At 34.8% G+C, this 26,117-nt stretch overlaps 2 protein-coding genes across 3 annotated transcripts in view; one reads left to right on the plus strand and one right to left on the minus strand.

Moving 5' to 3' along the window:
• LOC127861542 (CST complex subunit STN1-like) overlaps nucleotides 1-21,456 on the plus strand; it is a 35,316-nt gene extending 13,860 nt beyond the window's left edge. For both annotated transcript variants that reach the window (XM_052400142.1, XM_052400143.1), the window contains 5 exons: nucleotides 1,678-1,826; nucleotides 3,169-3,303; nucleotides 16,807-16,911; nucleotides 18,400-18,472; nucleotides 19,481-21,456. In XM_052400142.1, coding sequence (XP_052256102.1) covers nucleotides 1,678-1,826; nucleotides 3,169-3,303; nucleotides 16,807-16,911; nucleotides 18,400-18,472; nucleotides 19,481-19,641 — 623 coding nt within the window. In that variant the 3' untranslated portion in view covers nucleotides 19,642-21,456. The remainder of the gene's footprint in view (nucleotides 1-1,677; nucleotides 1,827-3,168; nucleotides 3,304-16,806; nucleotides 16,912-18,399; nucleotides 18,473-19,480) is intronic.
• Nucleotides 5,432-15,499, minus strand: LOC127861538 (3 beta-hydroxysteroid dehydrogenase/Delta 5-->4-isomerase type 1-like). The gene is made up of 6 exons (XM_052400137.1): nucleotides 15,399-15,499; nucleotides 13,430-13,740; nucleotides 10,072-10,242; nucleotides 9,028-9,246; nucleotides 8,277-8,462; nucleotides 5,432-6,134 (listed from the first exon to the last, which is right to left on the minus strand). Exons 1-6 carry the CDS (start codon nucleotides 15,404-15,406, stop codon nucleotides 5,767-5,769), a joined length of 1,263 nt encoding a protein of 420 aa, XP_052256097.1. The 5' UTR covers nucleotides 15,407-15,499; the 3' UTR covers nucleotides 5,432-5,766.
• Nucleotides 21,457-26,117: the final 4,661 nt, after the last annotated feature.

Below are 26,117 nucleotides of genomic sequence, written 5' to 3' on the forward strand. Positions count from 1 at the left end.
CGTAACCTTATACTAGTGCGTTATTCTCACCCGGACTCCCCTTTGTTTATCGCCAGCCTCAGAGTTATGAATGAGATGAGCGAAAATACTACGTCACGCAGACGCAGCAGAGAGAGGACTATTTTAATCATTCATAAACAATCTCCTCCGCGACACGTACAATACGATCATTGTTTTTTATTCTTTTCTATAAAACACCATTCGAAACTATTGCATTTAACACGATATTAATATAATGTTTCCATTTGTGAATAAACATAATTGGAGAACTCAAACTTTTTGCATAAATTATACAACTCTTTTTTGCGCGTAGTAAGCGGGAATTGGGTTAATCATACCTAGGCCGTACCGACCTGAATTTTACACTTAGCACTTTAGACGGTCACTAAAGCGACCATCTAAAAAACCAATTGCAGGTTTCTAAAAAAAAAAATTTTTTTAAATAAATTATATGCAACATTTAGTTAGTTTCCTTATGCAGCTGTATGGCTAAATAAATATAATATTGATAATTTGACAGTATTTAGTTATCAATTTTAATTTTAAAGTATTTGGGAGCAAAAAATCAAATAAACCAATATCCCACCCAATATGAAGACTTAATGAGGCGAATTTTCCCAACTTCTGGGGTTTTCGTGCACTATTTTCCTAATTGGGCTGGTTTTGCTATTGGTTTCCAGACAGTTGTGAACAATATGCCATATGATCAGAATGGAATGCATTATTTGTTTTCCAAGTTGTCTGTTAAAGAATATGTGTTTAAGAAGGCTTCATTTCCAACCCTGAGACACTGATGATTAACAAACAACATAAAATCTGATCAGACTGCCAGTAACTCGCAGGCTGTTCTGGTTTTATGTTGTTGGCATATAACCATTTTCACATTGTTAGAACGAGAAAAGGTTAAGCATTTCTCTTGTTGGTAGTTACCGCCCTAGTTTATTGGTTGCAGTTCCTCAGTCTTACTCATATAACTGATTAATTTTGTCTTAACAGGGCAGAATTATGGCCATGTGTAATTTTTCCCATGTGAAAGTGTATAACTGAGAACATAGTATAATAGCTCTATGGCGCTTGTAGCTATTTTGTTTTTGAATAATTGTTGTCCATAGGAATATACCTTGAAAGTTACTTACACATCCTTGGATTATAACATTTAATGTGTACTTTTACTCACAAAAAGCTGCCATGCTTTTGCTATTTTGTCAATAATGAATCATAAATTACAAATGCTGTCATACTATACAAAAGAAAGTTCTAATAAATGCTATTACAGTAACTGTTTTGCTTATTTATCGCTTTATCACATGGACTTATTATGAATGTAACATACTGCACAAATAGTGACTGAAGTACATTTAGTATTAAGGTCCCAAACACAAGAAGGTACATTATTTTATTTGTATCTACATGTATCTGTGTAACAAGGCTCTTACGCTTAAAAACATTTTTATATGTAACTATGTAGCAGCATTCTTTTACAATAAAGTGCCACAATTTTGAGCTGCACACTCGCTTGTGCACAAGATGATTTGTTAGATTAACATGATGTTGCGCTCAACGTCTGTATGCATGTGCATAAATTGTAGTCCATGGTAATAAAAGGAACAATTCTATAAAAGCCAACGAAACTTCAATGTAATAATTGCTTGGTAAATATGGCCCTGTTCTATCCAGTAAAGGTTGAAGACCCAAATATTCAGCTGTTTCGGATGAACGAACTCCCTCGCATCTATCAGCAGTGTTACAATCGACCCTTCCAGCTACCCCTTAAAGTCCAGCAGGCCCTGTCAAGAGGAAGTACCAGGAATGATGGGAAACCCGAGGTAAAGGTTAAACCTATGCAGTGAAGCTTTATTAGTTTAGTTTAAACCTATTTAATTTAGCTTGATTGCATTGAAAGCAATCGAAGTCTAATTGAATGCTCTTGAGTCTGTGTCCTGGGTTTAACAAGTAATTTGTGTCTTTGAGGGAGATCTAATGACGCTCCCAAAGTGGGGATCAAATATGTGACTCACCATTGGTTAGTGCATCAGTAGTTGGCGATATTCTCTCAAGTCCAATACCTGGGACAGGAAACATCTTGCAAACGTTAATGTTGAGGAAATCAAATCTTAACCAATAGTTTAGTATATTTGTATTCCCATTGTTATTTTAATACTTAAAAAACACATTACAGTGCATGTGTTTGGAAAATGAAGTTGAAACTGCTTGATTGAGACCATTAAGAGATATGAGGAAGTAGTTATTAGTATTTTTGTTCAAAGGATAAGAACAAAAACCTAAAAATATATGGGCCGGGCTTTGTGAAAAGGGGGTTTAATGCATGTGCGTAAAGTGTTGTCCCTGATTAGCCTGTGCAGTCTGCACAGGCTAATCAGGGACGACATTTTCCGCTTTAATGGTATTTTTTGTTTCAAGAAGGTCTCTTGTTAGAAAAAATTCAAGTTTAGGCGGAAAGGTTTTTCTTGATTAATCTGTGCGGACTGCACAGGCTAATCTGAGATGACACCTTACGCACATGCATTAAACCCCCTTTTCAAAGAGCATGGCCCATTTATATATTGGAAAATTAATTGATTAATAAAGATGAAAAACTTCATTCCCAGTCCCATAGAATGACCATTGATATCAGACCAAATGTGAGGAATCACTTTTATTTTTAACACAGCATAGCCTAGCTGTTTGTGGCTGCTAAAAGTTGGCAATATTAGTTGACATGGATATACATTGTAATCGTATTATACAAAGTAGAAACTAAACACCTTAGTGGGCAGTATTTTGCATTATTTTGACAAATATTGAGCAAACAATATTAGAAATTATTTAATAAGAGATTATAGGACAAAATAAATATATTAGACTGTAAATAGGCCTGTGTTTTCAAAAATAAGAACTATTATTTTCATTGCGGTTGAAAGGATTTCATGACCAATCCGCTCATAAGTTATAAATTTATTTTTGACTAAAAATTTACTCAACATCTAGTGTTTCTTTCATGGACAACACTTTTGGGCTACAGCTGATCTTAAGAAAAGATGCGTTCTCAATATATATGCACCAGTACATGCATTAACCAAATTAAAGATGCATTCAAAGCATGTTTGTAGCCTTGAAGCGTCCTCTCCAACATACAGCTTTTTAAATGGATTTTGTTTCAATTTCCAGCAAACATTGACTGCCGAATTGAAGACCATTCTTCACCAGGCAGTGTGCAATACAGACCAAGTGTTGATGACAGTGGACGACTTTCAGAAGTACGACAGAGTCAAGGAATTTCTGTCTGCTCATTGTGAAAAGTCTGTGAGTATCTTAATGTTTACGTGTGTGTGTGTGTGTGTGTGTGTGCATGTGCGTGCGTGTATGTGTGTGAAACCTTCCTGTCTCAAAAAAAAGTGTATTTAATGCCTATTTAATACAGCGGTAGTGGAACTGTAATTTTAATGCCCATTAAATACATATTTAGTGCACATTAATTAAATGTGTATATTTTTTCTGTGCTTTTCCTGCATCTTTTACTAAAAAGTGTATTAATAAACATGGAAATATACTGAAAATACACTATAAATGCAATGAAGCATAATTATTTTATAGTTAGGTGTATTTTTCAGATAGAACAAAATACACATTTATCACACTTATGCAGGAAAAATGGACAAAAGAAACATATTTTTCTGTTAAAAGTGATTTTTTTCTGCATTTTTTAAGATGGGTTGATTTCTCTCTGCTTCATGTCTCAATGTTTCATTAATGAACCTTGTGCTCGTGTGTGTGTGTCAATTTTGAATCTGTAGTATATGTGGATCTGAGCAAAGAAGCAAACCTGGAGTAGTGATATTAGTCCTTTTCTGGTTTCACTGGAGGTGACTAACGGCTTATACTCTGTACATCTTCCTAACAGTGTTTTTTTTTTTTATTCAAAATCTAGTTCGGTAATCAGCCCCATTCCCAATGAAAAAAGTATATATATGGAAGCCCTTTTGACAAAATATCCCCCTGTTCATTTAAAATCCTAACTGGAGCACTGTTCATGTCATCTTTGTCGTACTCGACAACATTGACCCTTTCCTGCTCAGAAGCAATGGTAATAAGGCTTTATGAAACCAGCATAAAAGCAGAACAGCCTGTTAGTTGCTCAGGTTTTATACTGTTTGTTGCTCATAAGTATGTTAGGTTTGGATATGAAGCATTTAAAACAAAACTTGAATGTAGTTAGAAATGTCTTTAAATTCAATTGATTTGTTTAACCCTTTCCCTCTTAGAAGCAAAGTGAAAATGGCTATGTGCAAACTCGCAGTCTGTTCAGGTTTTATGCTGTTTGCTGCTCATCAGTTTCTAAGAGTTGGAAATGTAGTCTTTAAAACTTGAATCTAGTAAGAAAGGTTTTAATTAAATTTAACTTTCTAAAGGACTACAAATGCGTAAAAATACGTATCTAAGTTGTAAAGGGTTCATTAGGCACTACAAATGCGTCAAATTGCGTATCTGAGTGATAAAGGGTTAACCTGGTAGGAGAATACTAGTTTGTCTGTGACAAAGATCAAGATTGTTTATGGTTTATTGTTTTTAAAAATCATAAGAATTAGAACTGAATTCTCTGTGTGTATATACAGTCAAACCTGAAAACAGTGGTCAGTCAAGGGAAATGACCTAAGTGACCGTTGTCCACAGGTGACCGTTGAATTTGGATCACAATTTTAAGATGGTTTGTCAGTTGGTAGTATTGATACGTCATTACCCCACCCAGTCGTTTGCATACAGTGTTAAACAAAGGCTCATTGCCGTTAACTAAGCATAATAACAGAAATAACTTTTGTGTGCACATTGAATAATACAGAATAATATCTAATAGATTGATTTAATTTCATATTGTTAAACTAAAGCAATGACTTTATCAACGCTTTTATAATTGTTTACTCATGCATCTCTTTATTTCAGTAAATAAAGCTTGTCACATGCCGTTGACGTCATGTCTGTACAAGTCTTAAAAGCGGATTTGCTGTTATAAACCGATAGTACGATGTCATTGTATCGTTCTAATTCAAAGAAAAAGACGCAAAAAGTTTGTTAAAATTTATTCGTATGCAAACATCACACAAAAAGCATTTTAATTCAACAAACCGACTCAACACCTTATTATGTGTTTACTCGCAGCGGGCCGCTTTTATAATATCAAAGACAATTACCGCTATTAGGCGCTTTAACCGCAAAATAGACGGACAAATGATGTGCTGTGTTTTTAATTTTCACGACTCGAGACGACTGACACGTGACCGTTGATTTCAGGTCAAATATGAATTTCGGAGTGGAATATAGTGCCGTTGGTCGTTATGGACAGTTGGCCGTTATCTTCAGGTGTAATATAGATTGTTTTTCGTCAGGGGGATACCAGACTCACCGTTGTCTGCAGGTGACTGGTAAATTCAGGTTGCCATTATGTCAGTTTCGACTGTACTTAATAGATTATCTATATAAAATGATTTAAAACTCTTAGCCTGACAATAATATTTATGCATGAACATTATCTATAAAATCCATATCAATCTAATGTCTCTTTTCTGCTTCTCTAAAAATTAGTCAACATCTGTTTATAATCAGGGATGAGAAAAAATAAATTTTTAGATTAAAAAACAATATTTTATCTCCCATCAGGGCTCTGTTTAAAAGATACATTTGTCAAACCTGTTCTTCTGTCTTTCTCTATATCTACCTCTGAGTCTCTGACAAACCTGTTCTTCTTTCTTCGCTCTATATCTACCTTTGAGTCTATAACTTAACATCTCTGTAATAACTCAGACATCTTGCTATGGCATCCTTTGGGAAAAATATTGGCTGAAACCCTAACTCTCTTGTAGCTTTTTCTCGCGAGAAGTACAAATCCATGTTGATGTAACGAATGCTGTACGATTCAGCAGGTAAAGTGATCCTGTATATTGGAGACAGTAATTTTGCAATCCATTCTAAACCCAAGAGGCCGTAGTAGACAAGTCCGTACGGCAGGGAGAATGTTGAGAGCTTGAAGCCTCGAATCTCAAGGAATGGTTTGATGAAGTTGAACGTACTCTGGATGGGCGTGTCATCTGGAATGTAGTAGAATTGGCCACCAAGGCTGGACTTTCTTGCCAATGCTCTGTCTGTTGAGGAAAATATTTTACCTTGAAAGCAAGAAAAGTGATTGTTTTCCTTTTTTGTAAAGTAGTGGTAAATGGCACTTTTCTTACCCAGGAAAATAACTTAAGTCCCAATTGTTATAAATTGTGGTAAAATTATGGTAACATTCCTTCCAAAAGTGAAGAATGTTCCCATGATTTCAGTTTGAAAGGAAATACTTGCAAGTGAACAAATAAAATCAATTAGTTGTGTGTAACCCAAAACATATTGCTAGATTAAATGAGGTAGAATAAAAAAGCCTGTTTTATTGATCAGGGGTGGTATTCCAGAAACATCTTAAGTCATTTCTTTAATAATTTCACTTAAATTCAAAATTACAATGTTTTGTATTTCTTTCCTAGATAAGGAATCACATGTTTCTTTTGGTATTCCTAAAATAATATTGACATAATGATGTTATTTTGATGTAATTCTTGATGCCAAACTATTGCAATAGGAAATGAAGCACTTTAGAAAAATTCCCAATTTAAGGATAAGAATAAAATTTAACTTAAGATGCTTCTGGAATACGAACCCAGGGCCTTTCTGTTTTAATTTTCCATAATTTAGTTTGCTGTTGAAGATTGGATGTTTTTTTACTTAAAAAGAATTTGTTTTTGTAAATACAGAGAGTAACAATTATTGTACTGCACATAAAATTAAACTTGCTCACAAGCCGGATATCTGCAAGTGCCAAAGTGTGACTTAAAAAACAACAACAACTATTAATGATGGCAAGTCCTGATCAGCATTCTAACAGGCCCTACATATACATCATTCAGGCTCTCATTTTAGCAAATCAAGAATGTGAGTCCCAAAATAGGGCTTAAACTGAAAAATGCCAGTGAAAGAACGTTTCAATATGTTTGTGGAAATAAGTACCAATTTGAAGATTTCATAACTTTTTCCCATTTCAGGATTTTTGTTTGCTTGTTTACATTCCGCTGTTACTGAAAATTTTCACAATTGGGCAAACAAATCAAAGAAGAATGGCTTGATCAATATATATTTCTATAAAGCTGAAACCCGTCTGGCTTAAACCTTTTCCTGCTCAGAGGGAAAGTCAAAATGGCTATGTGCAAACAGCATAAAACCAGAGCAGCCTATGAGTAACTCGCAGTCTGTCCAGGTTTTATGCTGTTTGCTGCTCATCACTGTCTAAGGGTTGGAAATCAAGCCTTTAAAAATTGAATCTAGTAAGAAAAGTATTGTGGGGCAACTTCCCATTATTGTGAAATAAATATTCCGCAATGCGTAAATGCAAATGAAATTTATGTCGTAAACAAAATAATATAGTAAGCAAGTATGTTGTAATTCACACACTTCTGCGTCAAAAATAATTTTAGTTTTCTGAAAATAAAAAGCACTGTATAATTGTAATATGGTTACTTTCCATTAATCATTAAAATATCATGTAATGTTCTACTTACTAATCATAATTAATTCCACACCAAAATTATTCAAAGACCATACACAAGCAATACATTTAATCTGTGTTCTGATATTACGCGGCTTTATGCATGTGTGTTAAGTGTCGTCCCAGATAAGCCTGTGTAGTCAGCACTGACTAATCATGGACGACACTTTCCGCATTCCATTTCGTAACAAAAACCCTGTTTAGGCTGTAAATGTCATCCATGATAAGCCTGTGGGGACAACAATCTGGGACAACACTTAACACACGAGCATTAAGCCCCATTTTCCCAAAGCGCTGCTCATTTTTATGCCCTCTGTAGGGTGGCATATAGCAGTTGAATTGTCACTTCGTCTGTGCGTCCGTCCGAAAACTTTAACATTGGCCATACATTTTCCAATATTGAAGATAGCAACTTGATATTTGGCATGCATGTGTATCTCATGGAGCTGCACATTTTGAGTGGTGAAAGGTGAAGGTCATCTTTCAAGGTCAAATGTCAAAAAACAAAATCAAAGGGAAGAAACAAGCTTTAAAGGGAGGTAATTTCTATTTTATATCATTTGGCAGGTACAGATCATTTTAACAAGGGAAGTAATATTTTTTAAAGGGATTTAATGTGAAAAAAAAAATAAGCGGCGCAGTAGGGGGCATTGTGTTTCTGACAAACACATCTCTTGTTATAAATCAAAGCAATTTGGTACTATCTTACCCGCACAAATGAAGGCCCACGCCGTATTACCAGCATACACAGGTTGAAACTTTGCGGCCATGGCTCCGACCCTGTAGAGAGTGCCATTGCTACCTGCGGCATTACGCAGTCCACTGGTGATGTAATAGGGGTCACCTTCACCATACATCACATTGGCACGTAAAGAGAGGGTGTGTAATGTGCCACCTGGATCAAACATTGTTGACAATTTAATTCACTGATTTTTTTTTTTTTACAGATATTCTACTTCGTATGCTACCTCACAAACAATTGTTGACAATTTAATTTACTTATTATATTTATCGCTCTTTTCATAGTTTGAATGCAAGGTGCAGCTCTAGATCAATTCCTTACATCCAATTTAATTTTTGATTACTGTTTCTGGAATACAGCTGTTTGGTAATAATATATTTGATTATAAATTTATTTTAACAATTATTTCAAAATCATCCAAGAGTTATTTTTGATAATTTATAGCTGTTATTTTGTCATGTAACGTTACTCAAAAATCTTATTCCTCCAAAGCCCAGTCCCTCACTTTTCAACAACAGATTTATTTCTGCAATAAAGACTGTTGAAGGTGAAATATCATTTTAATTATTTGTTTGTATTCAGAACATGTTCAGTTTATGTATTTGATTAATTATTCAGCAAATTTTAGTTTTTCCACAATTTCAATAAATTCACATTTGAATTTCCCAGTTCAAGGGTAAAAGGCATATTCCAAAATGTTAAAAAAAATCAGTTTTACAATTCTTAGTTTTTTGTTGATTGGCTCCCAGCACAATACACTCTGCTCTGTGTTTGGACTCAGGATAGCCAGGAAACAGGAACTTTATAGGGGGCGCTGCAGTTGTGACTTCACAGCCATTGATGATGTCATGGTAACCAATGGCAACATCCACTGTGCTGCAGAAGATGAGTCTGCAAACGTCTTTCTCCAGGCATGCCTTGATAACCTCCTCCGTTCCTGAAGGTCACACACCAGTAAATCCAATTCTCTATGGTCCTAAGTTATAACAACAAACTTACCAGGGCATGAACTTTGCTGCATTCCTTAGACATTTATCTGATGCTTGTATTAATTTCAAAACTGAAAACATGCTTAAGCAAAAACAATTTAATATGTAACAAAACAAAAAATAAGTCATTTAACAGATCAAAAGTATTATTTTCTTCAAAATTCGTCACAAATATTTTAATAAGTCATTTATTAGGGAATAATTCAGGAATGCATACCCAATGATTATTAAAATAAGTTTATAATTAATATTTTGACCGAACCAACACATTTAATTTCATTCATTGGAAAAAGGTATGTATTCAAATCACTTTAGAATTACATAAATTTGAATAAGTAGAAGGGGGTGCTTGCTGAGTTAGTAGAGCTCTGGACTGTAAATCCCAGGATCAGGGTTTGCATAGGAATAGTCACGGTTTGTAGAGGAATTGTCACGGTTGCATAGAAATTGTCACGGGTTATATAAGAATTGTCACGGTTGCATAGAAATTGTCACGATTTGCATAGGAATTGTCATGGGTTGCATAGGAATTGTCACAGGCTGCATAGGAATTGTCACAGATTGCATAGGAATTGTAACAAATTGCATAGGAATTGTCATAGAAATTGTCATTGGTTGCATAAGAATTGTCATAGGTTGCATTGGAATTGTCACCCGTTGCATAAGAATTGTCACGGGTTGCATAGGAATTGCCACGTGTTACATAGACATTGTCACGAACAAAAAAGTAACCATGTTTATTGGCAAATGTAAAATATTGAACCATGTTTCACCTTGAATATTAATCCGGTTCATTTCATTGAAATCTGGAAAGGTGCCAAAACTAATTTTTCCGGCAATGTGATAGACGCTGTGCACTCCTTCCATTGCCTTGCGTAACATGACTGGATCAGTGATGGATCCTTGGAAGTATGTGACACATTCTGGGTTCTCATCGCTTAGACCTTTGAACACAAGTTGAGCCTTGGTCTGGGAAAATGGGGCTTAATGGTACATTAAGTTTGTCTTCCTGTGTAGTCTGCACTGTTTTTTTGTTTAAAGGAAGACTTTTAAGCAAAATTGCAATTTAGGCGGAAAGTGTCGTCCCTGATTAGCATGTGGATACTGCACAGGCTTATCTGAAACAACACTTCGCTCATGCATTAAACCCCATTTTACCAGAGCAAGACCAAAATGTAAGTAAGAAAGTCAGGGTAAAACATGACGAAATATGGTATTAAGAAAAAATGATTACAACACAAAAATATCCCTGTAAACGATTCCAGAGATTAATTCTCAAATAATAATTGTAAACTTTCTAACATTTCTTGCTAAATTGCTTGTATTATAGTGTCTTTTTGTGATTTCCAACTGTTTTGGTAGATTATTTATTTTTAGCTCCACTGGCCAAAGGCCAGCAGGGCTTATGTCATGGTCCTGTGTCAGTGGTGCGTGCGTCTGTGCGTTAACTTTTCATTTAAACATCTTCTCCTAAACTACTGGTCCAATTCTGATGAAATTTCTCAGGAAGGTTCCTGGGGTGAACCTCTTTCAATTTGTTCAAATTATGCCCCTGGGGTCAAATTTGACCCTGCCCCGGGGGTCACAAAATTAAAAATTTGTTTATATAAGGCCTATTTTGTGAAAACTTTCAAAATCTTATCGTCCATAACCATTGTTCCTAGGGCTATCAAATTTGGTATGTAGAGACATCTAATAGTCCTCTACCAAATTTGTTCAAATTATGCCCCTAGGGTCAAATTTGACCCATTTGACCCTGCCCCGGGGTCACAAAACTGAACATATGCTTATATAGGGTCTATTTTGTGAAAACTTTACAAATTCTTTCCTCCATAACTTTGGTATGTAGTGGCATCTTATTGTCCTCTACCAAGTTTGTTCAAATTATGCCCCTAGGGTCAAGTTTGACCCTGCCCCGAGGGTCACAAAATTGAACATAAAAAAAAAATGCTTATATAAGGCCTTTTTTGCGAAAACTTTAAAAATCTGCTTTTCCATAACCATATGGCATAGGGCTACCAAATTTGGTATGTAGTGACATGTTATAATTCTTTTCTTAGTTTGTTCAAATTATGCCCTTGGGGTCAAATTTGAAACTGCCCAGGGGGTCACAAAATTGAATACATATGCTTATAAAGTGCTTATTTTGTGAAAACTTAAAAAAAATATTCTTGTCCATATCCATTGAGCCTAGTGCTACCATTTGGTATGTAGTGACATCTTATAGTCCTTTACCAAGTTTGTTCACATTATGCCCCTGGGGTCAAGTTTGACCCTGCCCCGAGGGTCACAAAATTGAACATGTGATAAGGCCTATTTTGTGAAAACTTTAAAAATCTTTCTGTCCATAATTGTATGGCATAGGGCTACCAAATTTGGTATGTAGTGACATGTAATAGTTCTCTTCGTAGTTTGTTCAAATTATGCCCCTGGGGTCAAATTTGAAACTGTCCCGGGGATCACGAAATTGAATATATGCTTATAAAGGGCTTATTTTGTGAAAACTTAAAAAAAATTCTTGTCCATAACTATCTGGCCTTGGGCTACAAAATTTGGTATGTAGTGACATCTAATAGTCCTCTACCAAGTTTGCTCAAATTATGCCCCTGGGGTCAAATTTGACCCTGCCCTGGGGGTCACAAAATTTAACATACGCTTATATAGGGTCTATTTTGTGAAATTTAAAAAGATCTTCTGTCCATAAACATTTGGCCTAGGGCTACCAAATTTGGTATGTAGTGACATCTTATAGTTCTACCAAGTTTGTTCAAATTATGCCCCTGGGATCAAATTTGACCCTGCCTAGGGGGGTCACAAAATTGAACATATGCCTATAAAATGCCTATTTTGTGAAAACTTTAAAAATCTTCCTGTCCATAACGATTGGGTCTAGGGCTATCAAATTTGGTATGTAGTGACATCTAATAGTCCTCTACCAAATTTGTTCAAATTTTATCCCTGGGGTCAAATTTGACCCTGCCCCGGGGGTCACAAAATTGAACATATGCTTATATAATGCCTATTTTGTGAAAACTGTAATAAAAAATCTTGTCCATAACCATTAGGCCTAGAGCTACACAATTTGGTATGTAGTGGCATTGTATAGTCCTCTACTTAGTTTGTTCAAATAATGCCTCTGGAGTCAACTTTGACCCTGCCCCAGGGGGTCACAAAATTGAATAAAGGCTTATAAAGCGCCTATTTTGTGAAATCTTTCAAAATCTTCTTGTCGAAAACCATTCAGACTATGGCTACCAAATTTGATATGCAGTAACATCTTATAGTCCTCTACCAAGTTTGTTCAAATTATGCCCTTTGGGTCAAATGTGACCCTGACCCGCGGGTCACAAAATTGAACATTATATACACTTATATCTTGCTTATTTTGTGAAAACTTTAAAAAATATTCTTGTCCTTTACTCTAGCCTCTAGGACCTAGGGCTACCACATTTTGTATGTAGTGAGATATAGTAGTCCTCTACAAAGTTTGCTCAAATTATGCCCCTGGGGTTAAATTTGACCCAGCCAAGGGGGTGACAAAAGTGTACATGTGCTTAAATAGGGCCTATATTTAAGTATTTGCACATGCCAAGAATATTTGTTTCAGCCTTTTTTTCAGCAGTGGAGCGATACAGGGCCATGATAACAGGGCCATCATGGCCCTCTTGTTATTCATTTGTTATCAGATAAAATAAATATTTCTCTGATCATATGTGAATTACAATAGATAATCTAGCAAAATCAACAAATATCCTTTATGTATCATGTTAATAAGTGATAATTACCTACATTCAACATTTTGGAAAAGAAAGAATTTCTTGTTTAACTATGAGGCTACTGAAATAATATGCAAATAAAAAGTTCCAGCAAAATAAGATTCAGTCTGACATTATCATTTTAAGCTGTTAATATTCACTTATCTAAAATTGTTAAAAGATTGTTAAAGTTATATGTTTTAGAAATTTAGATGATAATAATAAGTGAACACTATATAAATGAAAATGTACAGCACAAGAACATTAAGTGGTTGTATCATAATCACTTAAACCATAAAGATTCTTAGTTTTAACTGTTAAAAGATTTAAAAAATTATATGTTTAATAAATTATGCTGATAATAAGTGAACAATACCTGAAAGCGGCTCAAAAGGTCGAGGGTCAAGGACACAAATGCCCTTCACCTCTGGGGCGTGGCTTCTCAGTACACTGACGATGTGTCGCCCAAGAAACCCTGAACCCCCTGTGACTAGAACGCTTTGGTTTGTGAAGGTGTTGTTTCTGCTGTTGTTGCTTTTGTTTTCTGTAACGCTACTGCTAGCGACGGTGTTAATGATGGTGGTGTTGTTTCCACTGTTGTTACTCTTGTTGTCTGCTGTGTTGTCTCCTATGAGATGCTGGACAGGGGCGATGTTGCTGTTGTCGTCTGCTAAATTTCGTTCTGATCTGTAAGGATAAGTTATGGTACATTCTGATAATGTTGTTTAGTTATTCAGTAATACTTGTTTGCAGTTATTTAAAATGAAATGCTTTGAAATGAACAATTCTCATAAATTATGTGAGTACATAGCAGCAAAGTCCAACAGTTACACTTACATAATTTGACCCCTTAATGCAATATTACTTATGTACAAAAATTTTAAGTTAGTGCAGTATTACCATAACTTATATACAACATCCTTAAGTAGCTTTTCCAGTAGATTTATCAATTAAAAAAGTACAAAGATTACCTTATGGACGCCATATTCCAACCACTTTGACAATATTTCCTGCCAATATTCCGAAATAGTATTAATGATCTAAGTGATTTGTGGGTGTATTCCAACATTTTAGTGCCATATGTGGCCAGGATTCTCTTATATTGCCAGAATATCCTTCTGATTCCCAGCTTGAATCACCATGCCGAATATTAATAGGTATTAATACAGCTAAGTTCTGCTTCTTAGACGCGTATTGTCTTAGTTAGAATATTGGTGAATATTTATTAACATTCTGTAGTTGTCTTTTCAGGGAAAATTGCGGTTAAATTCCAAAAGATTGCACCATAAATTGAACAGCAAGTTGTGTTATTATAATAAGGCACTGCATCATTATGATTTCGGAATACAAACGATAACATTTATCAGTTTAACGTAATAACATTGGTTCACTCACTAAAATCTAATATATTAAGTGAACTTTCACATGTTTTTAGCACCTTATGGTGATATTGGCCATATTTACAACCTCCTATGAAACTGTATATTTTTCCTTTATTTGGCAGCTGGCTGTTAAAGAATCTGGTTTTACCGTGATACTCAAAAACAAACTTGTTAAGGCCAATAAAAAAAAATGTTTGTATTTTATGTACTGTAATTTATATACATTTTGCTACTGAACTTTCTTACAATGTCACCTCTAAACATGACACTAACTTATAATAAAAAAATAAACATATTTTTGAAAATGAATTATGGAGACAAGGTATGTAATGACTTGGTCAGACAAGCAGTGCAAAGCTGAAGTTTGCACTCAATGATTGAGTATAAATAGAATATTTTGTAATAACACTTCAGGTATACCTTATATCAAGACCTCAACCTATGACTGCGTATGGGGAAGGAAATAATACAAAAATTAAGGGTTAATGTAAACTTTACCAACAATTATAAATAATTGCTGGTAGAAAACTTAAGAATTAATTTTCAAATACACATTATATAATTATTGAGACCTCACTTAACTCTTAAGTTAATTGCATATGGGACATTTTGGCAGTCATTTGGGTAAATAATGTATACATACTGACATTGGGAATGGGGCCTAATTTTGTTCCCAAAATTACCGGTAACCCAAAACAACAACAACACTGGATAGCAACGATAGCAATTATTAAGCAAGACACAGGAATCTAATAAAGCACCATAAAATGTGCCTGAATCTGCAGCTGTGAAATTCTTCTCAAGTTCATTTTCACAGTTGGTGTCACCTGATGTGCAGATGTGATCAGTTTCATATAATCTAGCTTTAGACTGCTGGGTGCAATTGTAAGAAAAATTGATTTTCTTGATACCCTGCATTAATTTTATAGAATAAGTTTTACTTTATGCAGATGCATGTATTACTTGATCATGCTGAGTTTTTTTCCATACCCCTCCCCTCCTGTGTCTTCTGTTTGTTTTGATTCTTTGTGGATGATTCAAGACAAGAATGGCTTGATATTTAGATGATGGTGATGTATACATATGTGCAATTATGATAATAACAGACAAGTTTGTATTTGGGTTAAAAACCACTACATGTTTAGAGGTTAATGGTCCCTTTTCGACTTATTTTCTTAGAACTTTGTTTCCGGATATTAAATCGTAAAGTTCATTGTACCAATTGTCGGTTCAATTGTGTAATATTATTAAACACAAATTAAGTTTGAGTTTGGTTACAAAGCACTACATTTTACAGAGCAATAGCCCCTGTTTTTCTAAAATTTATATGAAACCAGTGTTACTGGGTGATTACTTAAAAATGGCTTGATCTATTCAAATAATTTAGTGAACATGTGGATTATTAAAAAAAATAAAGATCAAGTTTGATTGTTTGTTTTTTAAACATTACTGGTAAATGTTGATGAAGTAATTTCCCAACTACAATCTCATACTCTCTGAAATGATGTTTTCTGGATGAAAACTCAAAGAAGCTAAGCCTAAAATTATGTATTCAAATAATTTTTGGAACAATTATGTGTTTAATTAAATAATTGTCTATTTTGATGAAGGTTAAAATGCACTAATTGTGGACAAATTTATAGCCGATTTTCAACAGAAAATACATATAATGAATAGATGTCCATTAGGAACAATATCTAATTGAATCCCGCTCTGAAAAAAACTGGGCTTAAATGTGCATATGGAGTCTTTCACAATGGCAAATCAGGGCTTACGCTTTTCCCCTTAATGGCATTTTTCTTAACCCTTTCCCGCTCAGAAGAAAAGTGAAAATGGCTAATTATGCAAACAGCATAAAACCAGAACAGTCAGCATGTAACTATCAGTCTGTTCCATTTTTATGCTGTTTGCTGCTCATCAGTATCTAAGGGTTGGAAATGAAGCCTTTAAAACTTGAATATATTAAAAAAGGGCTTAAATTTAATTTGATTTTCTAAAGGACTTCAAATGCGTCAAAGTGCGTTTCTGATAGGTAAAGGGTTAAGGAAGTATATTCTTAGCAACAATCCAGTTAAGGCGGACCACACTTTAAGTCTTTCAGCGCTGAAACCGAATTTTAAAGGCCTTTGCAAACAGTTTGGATCCAGATGAGACGCCACAGAACGTGGCGTCTCATCAGGATCCAAACTGTTTGTTATTCTGATAGTATTCTTTGAAAAAATCTAAGAAAATGCTTATTTTAGAAATTCAGCAGACAACATTTTAGCAGACTACAAATTTCCCAGCATGCAAAGGATTAAGCCTCTTTATCCAGAGCGGGGCTCAATAATTATAAAAATTTCTTGATTGCTTGTTTACAACATTTTTTCAGGCAGATCCATTGCATAGTCGGCAGGTGATGGTCGCAAACGCTCTGTCCCTAATGGAAGATGAAGGTCATGTGGTACGCAGGTCAGATCAGAGAAACTTGTATGAGGTATGCTTTTTCAGAAATCTTGTGTTTTTAGTCCCAATAAAATCTTTGCCAAGATCAAAACTGGGTCACATGGGGTCAGAAAATAGATCACTAGGTAAAATTATAGGAAAAAGCTTGTGAAAGGTCTTGAAGTCACATTTATTGCATTATCATCATGAAATTTGGACAGAACAGTTAATTTTGTTTTATCGCTCACCTGAGCGCAATGTTACATTTATAGTTCACTCTTCATGAAACTTTGTCAGAACATTTCTTCTTGGGCTGCACAGAACGGGTCAGTTCCTTTGTATCTCAGGCGAGCTACTTTGGGCCTTTCGGTCCCTCTTGTTATTATTTCTCAACCATGTTCAAACGTGGATCCATCTCCTTGCAATCATATCTGTCGGGGAGAGGGAAAGTTTTCCTTTAATAAATATCAGAAAAGCTTGTTTAAGTACCTGTTTAGTTCATTGGTGTCCGAGGTTTGTTCCCAAGTTCACTTGATCAATTACCTTTTTTCTGTAAGATATTTGATGTTAATTGAACCAATATTTAAATTTATGGTATATGCATCAAACAACACCTATACCATTATTTATGTTGTGTTTGAATGAAATTCATAGGCATTTTAGCTGGCAATAAATAATCTTGTTTCAACAAGACAAATCTGTCTTGATGTTAGAAAGTTATTTTAACCCATGTCTATCACTACAAAAGCCAGATAGAAAATCTAAGCTAATTTCGTATTTCTTATGAAAATGTTCCATGTGGACTGCAATTATGTTAATGCAAACTATGTCTGTTCATTTTTGAAATTCAAAATCAACGTGGAAATCAATAATTTTTGTGCAAACTATGTAAAATTAACATAAGTCTGTTCATTTGTGAACTATTTGAGCACACTTTTTTTTAATCAACTTTTACTGTCATTTCCATAAACTTATGGAATTTTGAGAAATTTACTCTGATTTCCACAAACATGTTTGTGAAGCATTGAGTGTGAATCTATTACCAGTAAATCTGATGTAAAGTTTTTAAGCAGATGCATCATTTTGCAGTGCTCCAGCTAGGATTTGAAAAGGGCAGGGGGGCTTTTTTGTCATGTTTATTTATATGTTATTAATAATTGTTAGAATATATTATTCTCATTATTATTAAACAATTCAAATATTATGTATAAAATGAGGAATAAATTAATAAAAATGTATTGTAATAAGAGATTTATTAATCATCATGTGTAAAAAAATAAATATTTTTTTAAGGGCAGGGGGGCCCTAGGAAGGGCTGGGCGAGGTTCGGGAGGGCAGGGCGGAGGTTTGGGAGGGCAGGGCGGAGGTTTGGGATGGCAGGGCGGGGCGTCCTTCAATTTAGGCCTAGCTGGAGCACTGATTTTGCCACCAACCATTAATTTTTTTATGTGTGCATTTTCTCATTAAGACCTGAATTGACTTGAGATATTCCTTGTAAGCAGAATGTACTGAAATTATGGTAATAATCTTAATCTTGTAGCTGCTGTACTGGAAATCAAAACTGGAAGATGCCATTAGAAAAGTCCTTGTTACTGAATGTGCCAAGCCAAAATGTGAGAGTTTGAGCCTCATTCTGGGAAAACTGGGCTAAATGCATGTGTGTACAGAGTTGTGCTTGATTAGCCTGTGCAGTGTGACCAGTCTAATCAGGGACGACACTTTCCTTGGTGACAGAATATTTTGTATAAAGGCAGTCTCTTCTGAACAAAAAATCAACATAAGACAAAAAGTATTGGTCTTGAATAGCCTGTGCAGACTGCACAGGCCAATCAAGGACAAAACTTTCCGCTTTCATGGAATGTTTCTTTTGAAGGAAGTTTAATCTAAATGAAAATCAAATTCAGGGGGAAAGTTTTGCATTAATAGTCTTTGCAGATTGCAGAATTAGGATCATTTGATAACAAATGTTCAATTAAAGAGAGGAAAAGATCCAGAACATAACAGACATGGACTGCAACCAGCATTTTTAGGTGTACTAATTAGACTTGACTAAATGTTTATGTATTTTTAGCAACTTTTCAACACTAATTCAAGAAATCAAATTTGATATTTCAGTATTGTTAACCCTTCTTTAATGACTAAATGAATTCATATTGTTCAAATTTATTAAATCTGAGTAGCTCAGCCTGTGCAGTCTGTAGAGGCTATTCAGGACCGACACTTTCTGCCTAAGGTGGATTTTTTGTTCAGAAGAAACTGCCTTTACACAAAATATGTCAACACAGAAAGTATTGTCCCTGATTATTAATAAATGCTAGTGCATAATGTTTCGTCCAAGATTAGCATTGTGCAGTCTACAAATTCTAATCATGGACAACACTTTCTGATTTTATGTTGTTTGTTTGTTTCAAGGCGGTCTCTCCTTTGCAAGAATCCTGATATTGCCTTTTAAATAGCTACAGGTGCTCTATTGCATCTCGCATTTCATCTCATAAACAATATTAGTTACTATTTCATTACATCTTTGTTCTGTAACTAATAAGTTATAAATATTGTGCTTATAATGCTTAGATGTTCACCTCTAAATATTTGTAATGGAAGTATGTTGGTGCTACTTTCAGACGCAGAGAAGGGTTGCCACTACCTGCATATACTTACAGAACTTCAGAACACCCTGGCCTACAGCAAACTGAAGAAGGTGGCCCTGGTGTTCTGCTTGGATAAGCTGGAATCTCAAAGTGATGTCATAAGAACCACACAAGCGCATTACATGTTGTTGTGATGTTTGTCCAACATTTTTGTCTAACTGTCTGACAGGTTCTGCATTACTTTTTGGGGTTCTGAGAAAAATGGTCTATCAGACAGGTTCTGCAAGAAATTGTCTTACTGTCTGACAGGTTCTGCAAAAAATTGTCTAACTGCTTGACAAGTTCTGCAGATTTTTTTTTGTCTTACTTTCTGATAGGTTCTGCCAAATTTTTGTCTCTCGGACAGCTTTTGCAGATTTTTTTGTCTAACTGTCTGACAGGTTTTGCAGAATTGTTGTCTAGCTGTCTGACAGGTTCCGCATAATTTTTGTCTAGCTGTCTGACAGGTTTTCCAGGATGTTTGTCTAAATGCCTGACAGTTCGGCAGACTGGAATCTTTCCGTCAAGAGCTTTTTGTTATGTTGCGTACGTGTTGTTGAAAGATGTGATATGCTCTTTTTACCTCAAAATAAAGTTATATGCCATATTAAGGGTTGTATAAAACAATGTTAAGTGAATAATATCCCAGAACAATTTATGATAGCCCTCACCAATGACTCCCTTATGTTTATCTTTATTATGTAAGTACCCATAGTCATTAAACACTAATTAATTTGGTTTGTGCTCTGTTAAAAGGGAGTTCGATGCATCTTCGAAAAGTGTCGTTCCAGATTTGTCCATGCAGTTGTCTTTCCACTTGTATAATATTTTTCTTTTAAAGAAAGTCTTTTCTTATCAAAACTCCAGTTTAGACAATGATGTAATTTCATCAGCTTTTTTTAAATATAATAACAATCCATGTCTTTGTATCTGTCATGTTTCATATTTACAATTCAGTGAACATGTGAAAGAATAATACATGAGAATTATTGAGTGTAATCTTTCTCCATGTTTTAATGCTGCTTTTATTTAACATAACTATAAATATGTCCGATGTAACTATATGAACATACCAGAAATACATTGAACAGTTTTTGTTTGATATGTAGTTATTTACATTTATAATATACATGTATCGTATTGCATTCAATCTAAATTTAAATTCGCTCGTCCAATGAAAGCTCTGCCCCATAATACACTGTTCTCTGTACACTTCTGAAAAATGGCGTACGTGTATGGTTGTGTTTATGATGTGTTCGCGATGAGCTGTACGTATGAACCCATAAAAGCTCAGAGCATTCAAGAAGAACTAGCTGTACGTATGTACCCATAAAAGCTCAGAACATTCAAGAAGAACTAACAACACAGCATGGCAATACACAGGACCTTTATTTTAGGCTATACCATACCTGTTTTTATAGCCCCCTGCAATAAATGAGCTCAAAACTTATAATGTGGATCCGTTTATAACGCTGTTTCGCGGCTTGGACCCCATTTACGGCGCTATATTGGAGATAGAGTGTATGCACACATGTAAAATATGGCATAATTGATTGTCTTAAATATCTTGTTTAAATGTTGGTAAAAAAGCACTTCACACAAAATCATTTACAAGAAATGCCATTACTTATTGCAATGCTGCATCACATTTTGTTGAACAATCTTCGAACATTGATAGAGAATAATAATATATAAAAAAAAATTGATTGTTAGATTGAAGCATGTTTTTTATGTGTCAACAAGGTATCAAAGCATGTTGATTCCTTTGATATTATGATGATAATGTTGTTTTGAGGCATTCATATATAATATATACATTTACTAGGTATGTAACATGCATTAAATTAGTTGTTTTGTTGTTTCGGTTTTTTAGACATTTTGTTTAAATTTCTATTTTTTATTCACTGTAAAAAACTTTTTGTACGTATATGTATATTTAAGAAAGAAAAACATTTTAAAATAAGAGTAAATAGCTTTATGTTATCATTTATATGGTGTGTTTTTTTCTAAAATGTATGAAATGTGACTGCAATAATAATAATATGATATATGAATGCAATAAGAATATGTATTTCATAAAATAATGGTCTGCACTTCAAAAACTTCAATTAAGCGCCTGGTTGCAAGATTGAATTGATACTCATATTGAGTAGCATAATTGAAGGAAAACAAAACTTAAAATACAGTGTATTTCCTGTTAAAGTGACTTCCTTGTCAACTCATTAAAATGTCATGATTACATCAACTCAAAAATAGTTCTTCAGTGTTATAGCTACAAACAAGCCTGTTTTTATAGGAATCAGTTGCAAAGCTCAACGGAGCACTTTGGTATTAAACAGATAAACTTATAGTTACATAATGGAAAAATAGTGTATTCAAATGTTTATAAACTAACTTTTGACTGTGAAATGATGGAAGTTATTCGACAACCCAGACTTGATCATGTACGTAAACATTTTATTCTGTGGTAACAAGACCAATTAATCATCCGAATTATAATTTAATTTGTGTTAAATATAGGCATAATTACATACATGACGATCTTCTTTTTTTACATTTACTGCGCAAATATCCCATCAAACCACTTTCAGAGGGGGTAATCACGTGATAGTCAAGATGGCGACGTCCATACCGAGACGGTTATTTTTCGCCGTTTTATACCCTTTATTACTTCTGTTTATTTTTTAAATGACGCTCACTTTCCAGCCATATCAGTAAACAGGTGATGAGCGTTTATTTCGTATTTAAATTCGCTTTATATCTCGACTTTACTCCCCGCAAATTTTCTAAGTGGAGCCCTAATTAGGTCATGCCGCTAAGAAATTTCTTACCGAGTAAAGTCGTGATATAGAGCGAATCTTACTATGCAATAAAAGCCAGTAACTTTTTTCCTAATATGGCTGGAAAGTGAGCGGAATAAAAAATAATAATACAGGTAATACAGGGTATTAAACGACGAAAAATACCTGCCTCTGCATGGACATCGCCATCTTGTTTGTCACGTGATAACAACCTCTGACTTTTGAGAGCTTGGAAATTGCAAAGTAATGACATAGAACAAAGTATTCAATGGCAAAATGGCAACGATATGTTGAATGAGATTCACATGAATAATGGATTACAAAGGGATAATTTAAGTCAATTTGATATTGAAAAGGCAAACATTGACTTTTACAGACAGGAATATTGAACATGTGCATGACATTTTTAGTTGTTCGCTTGCATGCAGCTTATGATAGCAAAAAATTCAGCTGTAGCGAGAAATCACTATGATTCAGCAAAGAAGCTTGTACTGTTTGATCATCAATGCCCAAAATTTCAGTTCTTCAACTAGATTCATTCACAAATTGACATACAATCTGATTATCTGTGAACAGGAATAATTTTGAATGGATCCTAAATTTTATCTAATTAGCTGATATACCAATTATGATTTATGAATTTTACTTGTCACAGAAGAGTACATTTATGCATAAAAAAAGTTCATTATGATAGGTCATAGAATCTTTGTTTTTCTCGCAGCAAATGTAGTCGTTAAGAATCTGAGGATTCAAATAGATAAGGAAAAATTAAACTACTGCAAGCTATTACCTCTCCTGACTGCCACCCTGTAAGTGAGTAAGCTTTACCCTTATGATCCGCAAACTGTCTTTATAGATCTTTGAGGTTTGTGAGGAACAGGAAGAGACTAGACGCAGATAAGTAAGACTCGCACACGTGTATTACACACATTATCTTCACACAATGAATTTCATTTTTAGTGTGAGCGTTAGCTCCTACTAATGTTACAGAGCATATTTTGCAAATCAGTATGTGCTTAGAAGCCTTAGCTACGCTATGGAAAGACAACCACTGCCTGTTGCAGCAGACGACAAATGCTATGAGCGTCTGCTAGGAAAGATAACCACCACATTTGCCTGTTTATAGTTCATCACTGGTACACTAAAGTGGGTATATATGACTAATAGTGTTTAACAGCTTGTAAGATGAGATTGGCCATTCTAGTGTTTATCATTGAAATCTTTACATATTGGCTGCTTTCAGGGAAAACGGGGCTTATTGCATTTAAAAAAAGATTAGCCTGTGCAATCTGCACAAGCTAATCAATGATGATATTTCTGATTTTATTATGTTTTTTATTTTAAGAGAGTCTGGTACTGTTATTACAATTTATGCATATGTATTAAGCCCTGTTTTCCCAAAATGAAGCTTAAATTATATTTTTATGCCCCCCTTTGAAGAAGAGGGGGTATATTACTTTGCACATGTCAGTCTGTCGGTACGTCCACCAGGTGGTTTCCGGATGATAACTCAAGAACGCTAATGGCTACCATCATGAAACTTCATAGGTACATTGATCATGACTAGCAGATGACCCCTATTGATTTTCAGGTCACTAGGTCAAAGGTCATGGTGACCCGAAATAGTAAAATGGTTTCCAGATAATAACTCAAGAACGCTTATGCCTAGGATCATGAAACTTGATAGGTAGATTGATCATGACTTGCAGATGACCCCTATTGATTTTCAGGTCACTAGGTCAAAGGTCAATGTCACGGTGACCCGAAATAGTAAAATAGTTTCCGGATGAAAACTCAAGAACGCTTATGCCTAGGATCATGAAACTTCATAGGTGGATTAATAATGATTGGCACATGAACCCTATTGATTTTCAGGTCACTAGGTCAAAGGTAAAGGTCATGGTGACCCGAAATAGTAAAATGGTTTCCGGATGATAACTCAAGAACGCTTATGCCTAGGATCATGAAACTTCATAGGTAGATTGATCATGACTCGCAGATGACCCCTATTGATTTTCAGGTCACTAGGTCAAAGGTCAAGGTCACGGTGACCCGAAATAGTAAAATGGTTTTCGGATGATAACTCAAGAACGCTTATTCCTAGGATCATGAAACTTGATAGGTAGATTGATCATGACTCATAGTTGACCCCTATTGATTTTCAGGTCACTTTATCAAAGGTCAAGGTCACGGTGACCCAAAATAGTAAAATGGTTTCCTGATGATAACTCAAGAACGCTTATGCCTAGGATCATGAAACTTCATAGGTACATTGATCATGACTCGCAGATGACCCCTATTGATTTTGAGGTCAAAAGTCAAGGTCATGGTGACCCGAAATAGTAAAATGGTTTCCGGATGATAACTCAAAAACGCTTATGCCTTGGATCATGAAACTTCATAGGTAGATTGATCATGACTCGCAGATGACCCCTATTGATTATCAGGTCACTTGGTCAAAGGTCAAGGTCACAGTGACAAAAAACATATTCACACAATGGCTGTCACTTTAACGGAGAGCCCATATGGAGGGCATGCATGTTTTACAAACAGCCCTTGTTTTTTAATGATTTAAAAAAAACACATCTGGACCTGTGCTTTAAGACGCACTCTTTATAAATTTGAATGGGTTGTGTTCATTTAAAACTTGCAATATAAAAAGCTATAACATATTTTTTGAAACTGAGTTGCGTCTTAACTTATACAACAGCAAACACTAACTACAGTGCCTTCAGCGCTTTGATTTATAAAAGAAAGTTATTGACATCATCAATATCCATTTCTTATAACCAAAAAAGGAAACATTAGATGCATCAGCAGAAGAAAAATTGAAGTATAGCATTATTAAAAATCAATATTATTATTCATACATTTTCCAAAGATAGTTTTTTTATATAAAGAAATAAACAAACTGTAATGACATAATTATATACACTCGAACACGGCACGCGTAAACTTACTAGTGCAACCAACTACAGGTTCTTTTGCAATAATTATAAGCATTGAATCAATGCACTTGCTAAGAACCAAAAGTTGAGTCAATTCCTTGTCCATCCGTGGAAAAATCACATGTTTTATAAATAAACATCTTAAGAGCCAAAATACTATGCAAAGGAATGCAGCATCTTATAAGGCCTGATTTATTTCTTGCACAATTAGTATAAACATCATTAAATAAAATAATACAAAAATTAAGAGCAATATACATGTGTATGATTTTTCAAATTATTTTGTATTCTCCAGTCTGGTAAATTAAACGGAAAGTAAAAGTATACTTAATTAAATAGTGACTATTTAAATAGTGATTCAAGCATATAGTTTCTTAGGAGCCAGAAAGTACCATCAGATAAACTCTCAATCGATGATAATCGCCCATAATTGTGTAAGCATCACCCTTAAAGTAATTAAGTAGGCCATCTTTACTTGATAATGTTAAGCTTCCTGAATATGACTGAGATCCTGTTTCCAGGTCTGTTGTCTATAAATGGACTTGACATCATCCTCTTCATCTTTTTCCAAGATAGAGGTCAACATTTTTTCTTTTGATGAGAAGATAAGAACACAAACACAACGACATGCGGTTATTGTTGTACGAATGGCTTTTTAACCAGGTTTTCCGAAGGAAAAAACTGGTTATTAGATTGGCGAATGCGGGCGGGCTGGCTGGCGGGCTGGCTGGCGGGCGGGCGGAACAAGCTTGTCCGGGCCATAACTATGTCGTTCATTGTCAGATTTTAAAATCATTTGGCACATTTGTTCACCATCATTGGACGGTGTGTCGCGCGAAATAATTACGTCGATATCTCCAAGGTCAAGGTCACACTTTGAGT

The sequence above is a fragment of the Dreissena polymorpha genome, chromosome 16, assembly GCF_020536995.1.
Source record: "Dreissena polymorpha isolate Duluth1 chromosome 16, UMN_Dpol_1.0, whole genome shotgun sequence".
NCBI lineage: Eukaryota > Metazoa > Mollusca > Bivalvia > Myida > Dreissenidae > Dreissena > Dreissena polymorpha.

Excerpts from the sequence above, each read along its gene's own strand:
- LOC127861538 (XM_052400137.1), bottom strand. Across the intron at positions 9,247-10,071 it reads GAACCGGATTAATATTCAAG|GAACGGAGGAGGTTATCAAG; the intron begins GTGAAACATGGT and ends TGTGACCTTCAG. Across the intron at positions 6,135-8,276 it reads GTGGGCCTTCATTTGTGCGG|ACAGAGCATTGGCAAGAAAG; the intron begins GTAAGATAGTAC and ends TTTCCTCAACAG.